This window comes from Adiantum capillus-veneris, chromosome 14 (assembly GCF_014529385.1).
Source record: "Adiantum capillus-veneris isolate H3 chromosome 14, ASM1452938v2, whole genome shotgun sequence".
NCBI lineage: Eukaryota > Viridiplantae > Streptophyta > Polypodiopsida > Polypodiales > Pteridaceae > Adiantum > Adiantum capillus-veneris.
In genome coordinates, this window is record NC_140944.1 from 128,392,794 (window position 1) to 128,406,464 (window position 13,671).

Sequence of the window (13,671 nt, forward strand, 5' to 3'; positions counted from 1 at the left end):
TTTCCATGCTAACTTTGACTAATTCCATGCTAACGATCACTAATTTCTACTAACATTTGACTAATTTTTCTGACCTAACCACTAACTTTTGATGTGTAATGTATGTTTAATCTCTTTATAAAAGGTGGAATCATCACTCTAATCAAGTTAATTGTATTAATATGTGCCTAATTTGATGATCTGAGTGTTTGATGTTTGACTTACATTGTGTGTACATTGTCTTTGCGTGGAGCAAATGAATAGCTTGGAGTGTGATTACGATGTTAGTGCGCTTACTTTCTCATTTCAATTTTCTTGATTGATTAATGTGGTTCATTGTGTGCTAATCACGTACTAAAATTAGGTGTGTAAATCAATTGTCCTACATTTTGCACCTAATTAGATTCACTTGGAATCAAATTAATGTTCAATTTTGACTGATGAACCTTGGATGTGTCAAGATAATGCTTATTTCTCATCAAGAATTAATATGTGTGCATACAGATCATTGTGTGTGTAATGCACCAAAAGAGGAAAAAAACTGCCACAAAATTCAAGTGTGTCGCGCACCTAATCTTGAGTGTGTGAATGCATAGAAATTGAAGAAATTGATAATATGTGAGTATGCAATCATGTAAATGATGTGAATGAGAGGCAATTCCAATCATTGGATATGCCTAATTGCCCAAAAATTGGGCAAAGACTAAGGGTGTGTGCCCAATTGAAGACCACTTTGATTCAATGGTTGATGGTCAATTGGGGTACCCAAATGATTTTTGATTGTGAATATGCTTCAAATGTGTGTGCAAGCATTAGGCATAGGCCTAAGTGCATTGTCAATTGAGCCAAATTTGAAATTTTATGCTTAATTTTGGAGTGTGTGCATTGCATGATTAGGTCAAATTAGTGTTGAATTTTGAGAAATTGAGCATGCATGCATTGGTTTATGCTTGATCAAGTATGAAATTTGGGCATTGCAATGAAAAATCAATGGATTAATTACATACTTTTTTGGTCTAAATTTTGGTGTGTGTGCCTACTCATTGGCATTCGATATCCAAATTGGGGATGAATGGTTGGTCTTGGTTACCAATTATAATGATTGTTAGATCTAAAGATTGGTGTGTGCATCATAATTAGCATTTTGGGATTAGAATGAATGATTAAATTGATACAAAATTGGAGATGATTTTATGCATACTACCATTGTGATGCATGAAAAATTGATTAACCGTGGTCATTTTGCATTAAAATGTGCCTATTTGTGGCCAAAATTGAACTATGGATATAGCTACGACAAACCTAATTAGGTTTGGATGATTTTTTCTGCACTATGCGTAAAATTGAAATGAGTGCGGCCATTGTGATTCACATTGGAATCAATTGAGTATGGCTTGCTAATGAAAGATTTTGCCTCATGAGTATGTGATCGAGCCAATTGAAAAACATTATTAGGCATATGTTACTTCATGCATAGGCAAGAGCACATCACCAAGGTGGTATGGTGCTTATCAAAATGGAATTGAGCACTAATTTTGAGCATACATGCATTTCAAGTAAAGGGACAGAGATAAGAACTTGATTAAACATGCATGATATTTTTGAATGCCATAATGCATGATCTATTGCGCTTGTAGTCATGATCATTTTGGTTTGATGACAAATGCATGTTTAAGGTGTTGATTGAAGTGTTTTGATCTTTTAGTCAATGTATCATTGGTTGTAATAGGGTAAAAACACTTTGCAACGTGTGCTTGCATTCAAAGAAGTCCTCATGCCAAAGCTCACATGAAAGGAATAACCTCAATTGGATTAATTTCAAAAGGAAAAATGGAGGTGTAATTCACTCATACCAATTCCTTCATGACTTTTTTTAACTAACCTTCTACATACACTCAAATGATTCTATGCATACACACTCCCCCACCAGAACATCCCCCTAAGGATTTTTTTTTTCAAAAATGACATAAAAATAAAAGCTGGCACTACCCTTGGTAGCCATCGGTTGCATCCATTTGCCCCATTTGTCAAATTGCTAGCTGCGCAAAGCTCTGTCACCTCCTATTGACCCACCTACACGCCTCTTTGGAGCTATGAGTGCTCCTACACACTCACACATGCTTTGTTGACACACACACTACCTGCAAATATGAAAATGCTCGCTGGCCTCGCTTCCAGTCAATACACACACACTCATTCTGCTTTGAATCTTACGGAGAAGAAGCCCTTGGCGAGGTAAGATGTATTTTCAATTGCGTCCCCATGTCCAAGGATTTGCGAGCCCTGAATCCATTAAATTAGCTCATATCTATTCGGAACTCTCCCACTGAATCCAAACACAGCCGTAAGCTTAGCCTGCATGGCAAGTTGCTTCTTAATAAGTGCATGAGGAATAGCAACAATGATTCATTCTGCAATCTCCACATGTTGAGGAAGAGATTTCTTAAGAGTGCTATAGGCTCAATCTGCCATCCTTTCTTTTGACTTCCCACTTTTTTTGGCCTAAGACCTCGTTCTTTTGTTACCGGTTGGGCCTTTCTCTAGTTGTCTGATGACTTCTTTTAGCTCGTGTTCAAGCTAATCTTTTTCTTCCTTCAATCGACCATAATTCTCCTCAGTTGCCTCGCCTATGATGTCTTTTGCAGACTCTTTAGAGTTAAGACACTTTAATATACTTGCAAAAGAGATGCCTGTCCTCACAACTGTGGTCCCGGCGGTGAACTCTTTGCTTGCACTTGTAGCAATCTTTCCCCTGAGGCACACCTGCCTTCGGGGTCGTCACTTCGAAATTACATTCTTTAGCAATAATCGTCCGGTTGTTCCCTTTATCTTTGTCATTGGCTTTACTCTTTTCAGCAGGCAAATGTTTATTATTACCCGAGGCTGTACACCTTCTCAAAGCTATACTCGTCATTGTGTCGTCAAGCGTAGACGGTGAATTTTCACTCAAACGAGACAAGGACGACCCATCTTCATCTTCCATTGGCACATCTTTATCTTCACTTGGCATGTTCATTGTTGCAAGCATGCTAGAGAATTTTTTAATATCCTCGTCTATGGGCATGCATTCTAGCTCCATGGTTAACAATGCTTGAACTGAGCATGAATCGCGATTTGGAAGTCCGTTGAAGCACAAACTTCGCGCACCTTGCACGCAACGAGACCCAACAGCAGACCAGCGAGGGAAGCCTCACAATCTCCTACCTTGTCCTCTTGCTACAGTGCGATGAAGGCAGAAGCCCAACATTTCTAGGAAACCCCTGCACCTACCCTCCTGAACCCCCCAAAACCAGCATTCCATGAATCTCTGCTCCTACCACATGAAGGTTTAGAATTTTCTCATGTAGGAAAACAAAGTCTTTTCTAGTGTTTTTCTTCTTACAACAATGAATAACATCACGAGCTTCTGCTCGAGAGGCACTGCATACCTAACTAGGTAAGATTGGGGGCAGAGAACCGTCGGCTCGGTGGTAAAGTACTCTCGTATAGAGGTACTCTTTGTGATCATCTAGGTAGATTCTTATTAGTAAAGCAGCTCAAAAAAAGAATTTGAGCACACCTATTTCTACCCGTCATGCTAGTATTTACTGAAGGCGATGTGTTTTTAATTGTCACCAATGTAGTACGTCCAAAAATGAATGTTAGGGTGCCCATGCACGGAGGGAGTGTAATTGTTATGAATTATCCCCTCCTCCCTCTAGTAGTACGTCCAAAAATGAATGTTAGGGTGCCCATGCACGGAGGGAGTGTAATTGTTATGAATTATCCCCTCCTCCCTCTAGTAGTACGTCCAAAAATGAATCTTAGGGTGCCCATGTACGGAGGGAGTGTAATTGTTATGAATTATCCCCTCCTCCCTCTCGTACCTACACCGACAATTGGTGCAGTTAGATTTCACCGAGGTTACCGGCTCTTTCTCATGCATGTGTGTTTGTGAAGAATGCCAAAGGAGTGTGAAATCAAGTTTGTCTCACCTATTACCCTCTCTTGTGGTGTAGTAGGGCACGTTCAATTCACTACAAATGGCTAAAGAAGTAGAAAAAAACATTATCTCGCTATATAGAGGGAGCAATAGGAGAATGATCTCTTGCTGATTTCAAGGGACACAACTTGTTATGAAGTATCAAAGATGCTTTTGTATTGCCTTCAAAAATGTATAACGAAGTACATGACCTCGCTCATTGCTCCAAACGAAGTACATGACCTTGCTCAATGCTCCAAGAAAGGAGAGCGGTTGTACATGACCTTGCTCAATGCTCAATGCTCCAAGAAAGGTGCTGTGGAGATTGCTAATAAGCATAGGGAGCTACCTCCTCCCATAACATTAATTTCTTTGGATTCAAATCATTCGCTTCACCTTGTATTTGCTCATTAGTGGCACAACTCACTCTAGCACTTCCTTTTTCATTGCAGCAAGACGGCTCTCAATGAAGGCACCAAACCTCCTGTTAGCCTCCTCATCTGTGAGGTCCTCTAATGTAGGCAGGGGAGGAGGAGTTGACCTTTGAGTCAAGTAAGTGGTTTGAGAAGGTGGTCGAGAGAGCATATGGGCTTTGGAGAAGGGGGAAGAGGGTTTTTGGAGATTTTGGCAAGAAATACTTCGAGTAAGCACTTGACATTTGGGTCTTTCTCCAAGGACACTCCCATTAGATGTGAAAGGAGACATCTCAATGGGGGTGAAAGGAAATTGGAGCACATGAGGGGGTATGCTCTTATTTGTGTGAGGGGAGCCCTTAATGGAGGTGGTTATAATAAGGAGAGCTATGAGGTTGAATGACAGGAAGGTGAAGGCTGGTGTGAGGAGGGATTGGGGGTCATGGTAGAGGGTGACAAGGGTGGAGAGAGAGCGTAGGACGAGCAAGGGTGCAAGGAGGCATGCAACACCTAGCGTGTCTGGAGAGTAGCTACAAAGGCTTGCTTGCACTTCTCTAACAAAGTTGCTCCTAGCCATCTTTGTGTGTGTGTGTGTACAAGTCCCTCCTTGCCCTTTTCAAGTCTCCCCTCTCATTATATACAAGACCATTGCAACCCACTAGTATGCTAAGCTGAGTGCTTGTCTCCTTTATGAATGATTCTTCCCCACAAGGATCCCAGACCACGATCCTCCTCCTTTCAATCTCCATTTAATTAAGAAGAAGAGGACAAAAGCACAATCGGCCACTAGAATTAGGACAAGGTTTTTGTGAAGTTCAAAAGGCACAACACGACTTTCTTTCTTGTGAGTGTGACACACACTAACACACACATGAGCATGCTTTACCTACTAGCAAGAGTCTTTTAGGCTATAATACTCTCTCTCTCTCTCTCTCTCTCACTCACACACACACACACACACACACACACACACACACACACACACACACACACACACACACACACATGAGCATGCTTTACCTACTAGCAAGAGTCTTTTAGGCTATAGGCCTAATACTCTCTCTCTCTCTCTCTCTCTCACACACACACACACACACACACACACACACACACTCTCTCTCTCTCTCTCTCTCTCTCTCTCTCTCTCTCTCTCTCTCCCCCCCCCCCCCCCCCCCCCCCCAAAAAAAAAAACATTATATCTCCGATTTCCCTTGTGTGCACTTAAGCAACAATCCTTTTCTATTGTCACTTAGAGCATGCCATATTTTTATTTTACTCCTCCACTACATCTTCCTTTCCTTTTCTTAACTGTAGAGTCACTACTTTTTTAGTTTCTTTTTGAGTTCCATCTTCTTATAAAGCTTGTGTCATCGACGTGTCTCTAAATTATTGGTAAGTCAAACTATCAATACACCTCCGTCTTTGTCAAATATTTCCCTTCATTTCACCACTTTGTGAGACAATAAATCTCTCTCTCTCTCTCTCTCTCTCTCACACACACACACACACACACACACACACAACCCTTCAATCATATGCAAAATTTTCACTTGTATGTGCTTCTTCTAATACAATTTTGGATGGCTCTGTTTGTATTGTAGGTTCATGTGCTTCATTGTATGCACACTATGTGCTTACGACTTTGGGGGAATAAAATAGCTATGTCTTTGATATCACTGTGCAATAAACTGCTTCTTTCGGCCTCATCATCAGTACCTTAGATATGCTTCTGGTATTGATCTTGTGTTCATATGGATTTTTTATTTATTTTTGCCAACACAATTGTGAGTAGATTATATTAAGGAAACCAAAAAATTACAACTTCATGCCATGCTCGTGACAAGCCATGATAGCTTCAAAGGGTCATAGATACATCGGTTGATAGGGGAGCCACTCCATTACAAGGGCCCACACCTTTACCCATGTAAGTTAGTCATTGCAACGCCCAAGGCCTTGTTCTACTCATAAAAGTTTATCTGTTTCCCAACGGCGATGAACGGCTCCTTGCTTTCTTGGATTATCTCCGTGAACTTAGCACTTTCCATGGTTTTCTCAAAAATCGATCAATTCCTTGCTTTCCAAACATGTTTGAAGTAACAAAATTTCACTATTTGTGTTGTGATAAGGAGCGCTTGGCTCTTGAACACCTTCCTCCCAAGAAGAGATCCTTCTTAAAGATTCCTATTTTCTAGGTCTTTTGAACCCATTTGCAAATTTTCCTCGCTAGGCTACAAATTGTTGGGCACTGTTGAACAGGTAGGGGAGGTCTTTGCCGTTCTGCATTGCATACATTTGTACCTACCAATTCCCCTAGTGAGAACCTTCACCCGAGTTAGCATGGCTTGCCATAAAACCTTTCATATGAATAGCTTCATCCCATGCGGCCATTGCGGGCGCCATACGTTCTTCACAAATGTCTCCCATCTTGACTTTACCTAGTGCTTGTTGCACAACTTGTTAAGCGGAGAGAACCAATCTTTCGAATACATAAGTTTGAAGTACGCTGTCTTGGTTTGAGGTTTAAGGAAATGTCTATTCTTATGCCACTGCTATGCTTTCCACTTGAAATTGGATTCATAGTTTGACATACACCACTGATTAAGCCGTTCTAGGGCTCTGCTGGTCAATAATCTTTTATTCCATTGAGGTTATACTGGAAAGCCAGTTGGTCCATTCCTTTTTATCTATAACTACCATAATCCCAAAGTTGGCCCAGACATTTAATACCTTTGTTATTAATCTTTCTAGCAACTAGCCTTAGAGAGAGAAGGGGACCAATGAGTTATGGAATTGTGAAGATACCTTAAAAGCTCTCCCCATTCTAGGAATCCATAGACCTGTTGCATTTCCAAGTGAGCTTTCTTGTCAAGCCCCCAAATTTCAGGACATCCTAGCGAGGGTCCAACAACTTGTTGTGCAATTCAAGTCCCTTCCACTGGTCATCTTTCGAGCTTAATTTAGAGATGTCCATCATTACCTTAGCTAAAATAGCCCAATCCGGTCTCACTTTATGAGTGCAACCACAAACTTGGCACACTGGGCCTCAGGATGAGTGCTAGGATTAAGAATTCTGAGACGGCCTTGCCTCCACGTCTTTCAATTGTCTCCGATTTATCCCACTCTGCTGGGGTGTCTGACACATCCGCACCACCACAATTGAGAACATTCTCTAGTTTGGAAGACTACAAATTTGACATCACTGATTAGCTCATCAAATGCCCTCTCCCAAGACCATAAAAGACGCCTAAGCTACACTTTGTATCCAGCTTACAACCATGCACTAGCCATCACTCTACCCTACTTTGTATCTACCATTTGCATATTAGTTTTCCATTAATCTAATCATGCTTTGCTACTTTTATTAGCGTCAACTTCTCTCTCTAATATCTCTTGTAATCAGCTTAATAATTATGTCATGAATTTCTCTCTAGCATTTTTGCCATAATCACCATTCCCATCATGTGGTATTAGAGTCGTCGCTTCTACACCTAGGCCGATTAATTTCTATTGCATTAGCATCCCTAATAATCCCTTTCCCTAATCACCATTTGGGCATGAGCATGATCCACTACCCTTTGGTGATTAGGTAAGGAGATGATTAAATTTTATTTTTTGATTATGATTAGTATGTATGCTCCATTGCATTCACATTTCTTGATTGCATTTAGTGATTTTTTTTGCACAATTTTGATCTCGTTATCACTTGCTACTTGAGACTCAATTTATTGCATCAATTGTGTGTGGCAGAAGGTTTCACCAAGAGATTTTTGACAATTATCTATGTCATAAAATCCAATATCTAGCTTTACCCAAATGATTTTCTCATGTTAAACTGATCATTTAATATGGGAAGACGAAAGGGAAACAAGATCTGGGATATAGATATGTGTTTTTAGACCAAGCTCATCACGGGGCCAAAAGGAGATGGTTTCATCTTAGCAAGGGCTCACAAGGAGATGGTCTACTAAAGAAAAATGTGTGCATAATGGATCCTAAAAGACCTTAGGGTTAGCTTCATTAAAGACCTCCAAAGGTAAGTGTAAAAGTCCTTAGACCTTCGGTTAAGCTAGGCCTATGCTTGAGGTGCTTGATGACTAAGGTGCTTGGTCAAGCTAGGCATGTGCTTGAAGTCAAAGAAAATCTCTACAAGGAGGGGGCGAGTCCTTGAGGCTAGGGGCATGAGAAAGAGAGAGACCATGCACTTTCTAATCCCATGCTTGTGACTAAGGTGATTAAGCATGTTGGGGGCCAAGGTTCTTGAGGGATTGAAAGTCAAACCAATTGCCCACAAAGGAGGGGGACGAGCCATGAGAGTAGGGGGTGGGGTTGAGTGACTACTCCCTCACCCAAAGGGCACCCCTTGCTCAAAGAGGCAAAAGCGACACATGTCAAGGCCCTAGCTAAGTTGCTCCGATAGTGTGCCTAAGGACTATTGGTTGACCCTTAGAGAGGTCCAATGAGAATTTAACTTAATTAATAAATTGTTCAAGCATTATTCACGCCCTCTCTCTCAAAAAGGAAAGGAGGACACTTGTCCAAGGACTACCTCTATTGCTAGTTGTGACCAAGGCTTGTGATTGGCTAGGCTTGAGAGAGCCAATGAGCTTCAATCAAGGGCTAAAAGAGGGGGTCAACCCAAGAAACTTGGGGGACTAGCTTGAGGGGTATCCTCTCTCCCCACACACTCACACATTCTCTTGTTGTGTGAAGTGCTAAGTTACAGAACTTGGGGGCTAGCTTGAGGGGTATCCTCTCTCCCACACACTCACACACTCTCTCGTTGTGTGAAGTGCTAAGTTACAGAACTTCATCTCCTTCTCCAAGCTTGTTCAGAAGTTGAGAGCCTACACTAACACTCTTGGCTATGGAATGAAAATCCAACCAAGAGACATGCTTCAATGCTTAAGCTTTCCATCTTCTTCATCATCATTACTATGCTACTATGCTATGCTAAGCAACAAGAGTGATGGTAAGTGAGGAACTATTTCTTTCTTGTAAGAATGCTTCTTCTTCCTCTTCCCTACCCTCATTCCGTGATAGCTCTCTCCACCTTTGAAGGTGTTTGAGGTCTTGGGACTGAGACCGGGGACAAGTCAATAAGCTATAGGCAACCCTGCCTCGCAAGCCAAAGTTACTCAACAACTTCATGCTTATGGATTTCCATTCTTCTCCAAGAAGAGAGAGCTTATGAATCCTTTTATTGAGACTTCCAAAAGAATACTCTCTCTGATGAGAGAAGAGAAGCAATCCAATGAATGAGACAGAAGTGAATCTTGAAATTCCTCTGGCGATGTGGCTCCATGAAGACGGCGGTCTCGACGATCCCCAACTCCTCCCAAGAGGAAAAGATCATCCTATAGTTCTTATCCTCGTCACTCCAAAAGGGAAAAGAGGTAACAAAGGAAGAAAAAGGCAAGAAAGAGGTCACCCTCTTCTCCTTCTTCTTCACCTTCCTCCTCTTTCAATGAAAGTAGCGAGTATTCTCCTAGGGAATACAAGAGGAGAGGACATCGCATATCCTACCCTACTTGGAAAAGGTCTTAAAAGCTTAAGAAGTTCAAAGAGGAAGGAAAGAGTATATCTTTTCTCACCTATGATGGCACCTTTGGTGCTACTGACAAAGTATTGGCCTTCATCTAGCAATTTGATGCGGCCTTTGGAGACGAGGGCTTCATAGAGTCCTCCAAGCTACACCATGTAGCTATGGACTTTCAAAAATCTGGTCTTCAATGGTGTGCTAGTCTCTGCGGGAATGGTAAAACCCCAAGGACATGGGAAACTCTATGAATTTCCATAATGATGCAATTCCTTTGCAAGCGATGCCAAGGAAGAGTGATTACTGAATGGAGAAGCTTGAAGCTACTCTCCCACAAGTCCATTCACAAATATGTAAACAACTTTAGGGATTTACATCTCAAAGCTACAGTCTTTCAAAAGATAGACTTCGACAAGCAAAAGCAATAGTTTGTGCAGGATTACCTAAAGAAATGGCCGAGTATGTCAACGCCTAATGGCTTGGTTCTATCACCGAATTCATCCACCACACTATGGTTGCATCTCATATCCATTTCCAACAAGGGGATAAAAGGAATGCCAAGCCCATAGAAAACAAAGATTGAAATGATGCAAAGGGGAAGAACAATACTCAAAGTTATTCCTAAGGCAATGTGACAACAGCAACAACAACAAGACCAAGGAGAAATCAATTTACAAAGGTCAAAACAAAATCTCTCCTGAAGAGCTAGAGGCTTTTCGCAAAGATCACAAATGCTTTAAGTTTGAGGAGCAAGGACATGGCTATCGTTCTTTCCCAAAAAGAAATGCCTACAATGAGACTCCTAGAGCTTCCATGGTAGAAGCAAAAGAGGATTCTCATTGCAAAGGATTATCCCTTTCCTATGCTTGGGGAAAAGTGAGGGAACATGATGCCTTTATCATTTTTGACCCTGGATCTACTCACAACTTCATATCAACAGAGTTGGAAACTAAGTTGGGCATTCAAACTTTTGAGATGGGAGATACTGTAACTGCCAATGGGTCTTTGAAGGGACACCAAGCCTCCGTTACTCCCTTGATTGGGAAGTTTACGCTTCATGTCCAAAGTTACATTAAAAAAGAATACTTTTTCCTCTCTCCTCTCCAACATAAGGATGTTATCCTAGGGGCACCATGGTTCAACCGCATGGCTTCCAACATGAATTTCCCTGAAAAGAGAATTTATTTCACCTACAGGTAAAAGAGCATGAATATATATGCTAATGAGTTTGATCATACTATACCACTTGTAAATTCACCTGCTTTTGATAAGTCGATGAAAAGCTCGATTTCCTCGTACATGATTTTTGTCAAAGAGTCTCTAAATGATGCTAATGTTTTAACAAAACAAAGTGGTAGGAATCAAGAATAATTAGACTTATCTAATTTTCTAAATAGATTTCAAGATGTATTTATTGATGACATCCCTATGGAGCTACCTCCAAAACGAGGGGATGATGACCATATGATAGAGTCTCTACCCAAGAGCTCACCGCCTACTAAAGCTCCGTATAGATCTTCGCAAGCTCAACAAGAGGAGATTATGAGGCAAGTGCATGGGCTAGTAGACAAGGGGATGGTGAAGCCTAGCTCCTCTTCCTTTTATTCTAGAGTCCTTTTAGTGCAAAAGAAAGATGACACATACCGCATGTGTGTGGACTAATCGAGCACTAAATCATATCACTATAAAAAACAAATTTCTCATACTGCGGGTAGAAGGTCTGTTTGATAAGCTACAAGATTTGAACTACTTCAATAGGATTGACCTTAAAAGTGGCTATCATCAAATAAGGATAGTGAATGAAGATATTGTAAAGATCGCGTTCTGTACAACGTTTGGTCTTTATGAATATCTTGTCATGCTTTTTGGTTTGAAAAATGCTCCAACCACGTTCAATTGTTTAATGGAGAAAATTTTTAGACCCCACTGCAAGTTTACTGGAGTGTTTTTTGATGATATCATCATCTACTCCATGTCCTTCAAGGAGCACAAGCAATATCTCCAGGTAATTTTTCAAGGTTTGAGGAAGAACAAGCTTTTTATCAATTAAAAGAAGATGGATTTTTCCTTCAAGAGATTCGATACTTAGGTCATATTATCTCTCAAGATGGAATTAGTATGGATCCATCCAAGATGGAGGGAATGAAAGCATGGCTCAATCTAAGGAATCTACATGAGCTTCAAAATTTTATTGGTATGTGTGCATACTATAGACTCTTTATAGCAAAATTCTCTCAAATAGAAATACTATTACATGACTTAAGAAAGAAGAACATTAAGTACTCATGGACTGATAAAGAGAACAATGCTTTTGACAAGCTCAAAGAGAAGCTTACCTCCCAGCTAGTGCTTATGCTTTCGGATCCCTCAAAGCCATTTAAGATCCAATGTGATGCTTGTGGTGATTGCCTTGGAGTAGTCTTGCTTCAAGAAGGGCATGCCATAACATATGAAACACGAAGGCTCAATGCCAATGAGAAAAGATTGGGCATATATAAAAAATAGCTTTTAGCTATTCTAAATGCCCTAGACACATGGAAGCACTATCTATTGGGGACTCCATTCATTTTGCAAACGGACCACCAAAGTCTCAAGTACTTCATGACACAAATAAAGCTTTCCTATAAGCAAATGAGGTGGGAAAATTTTCTTTCGCAATTTAATTTTCATATTGCTCACAATTTTGGTAAGCATAATCAAGTGGCTGATGCACTATTGTGATGGCCGAGGGTAAATGCAGTGCCTATAGCAACTCACAATGATCTATCTTCCATGATTGATGAGTACGCTATTGAACTTGATTTTAAAGACATAATGTCAGCCCTTGCCTTAGGGAAGAAAGAGGAACCATTACCTTGCAAGATGGTTATCTTCTCCATGGCAAGAGACTATGTGTTACTCACTCCCTTCGTGAGAAAGTCATGCATGAATACCATGCTCCTCCCTATGCAGGGCATAGAGGGATTCAACCTACTCTTGGAGGAGTAGAAACGTACTTCTATTGGACTACCATGAAAGTGGACATACAAGAGTATGTTTAAAAATGTGTGGTAGGCCAAAAGACCAAGTATGACAGAGGGAAGCAACTATTAAGTACAAGGCCCCCGATGAGGAGAAGCCATCGTGCGTGAAGAAAAATCACTCGCCAGAATATTATGGCCGGACAGAGGCCAAAAAGTGGTCGAAAACGTCCGGTCGGTTGGCCAGTGGTTGTCGGAAGTTAATGACCGGTGGCCGATTTCAAATGCGGACTTGTCTTCTCAAGGGTGGCCACACATGGGCAGATTGGAGAGTCCATTTGGACTTGTCTAACACAAGGGCAGATACAAAGGCTGCCTCTCATGAGAGACGACAACCCTTTTGGCCTATAAAAGGAGGCCATTTCTACACATTTTGGAGTGTGAAGTTGATGCAATAAGGTGGGTAGGAGGTGGTCAGAGTGAAGCAAGGCAGGAGATCTATTAATCCTTTGTAACCTAGTTCTCATTTGAAGTACTAAATCCATTGAGTACTTGCTTTCCCGTGGATGTAGCCCACATTGGGTGAACCACGTATATCATGTGTGATCTCTCTCTCTCTCTGTGTCTATCTCTCTCTCTCTACTCTATAATCTCTTGTGTGTGATAATTTGTCTCTTTCCATTAAGTAATCTACTCAAATATCTATTTAGCTAGGTCCTATTTCCTAACAATTGGTATCAGAGCAAGGTTTTCTCGTAGCTAAAGTATCTCAAGGAAGGGTTCCTTGAATTGAGTGGGAGTAATGACGGAAGAAGGGAAGTT

The 13,671-nt window shown here is 41.0% G+C and overlaps 1 protein-coding gene across 1 annotated transcript; it reads right to left on the minus strand.

The window, feature by feature from the left end:
• Window positions 1–4,089: 4,089 nt before the first annotated feature.
• On the minus strand, window positions 4,090–4,956 carry LOC147443108 (uncharacterized). The gene has a single exon (XM_086529784.1). The coding sequence runs from the start codon at window positions 4,928–4,930 to the stop codon at window positions 4,364–4,366; it is 567 nt and encodes a 188-aa protein (XP_086385910.1). The 5' UTR covers window positions 4,931–4,956; the 3' UTR covers window positions 4,090–4,363.
• Window positions 4,957–13,671: the final 8,715 nt, after the last annotated feature.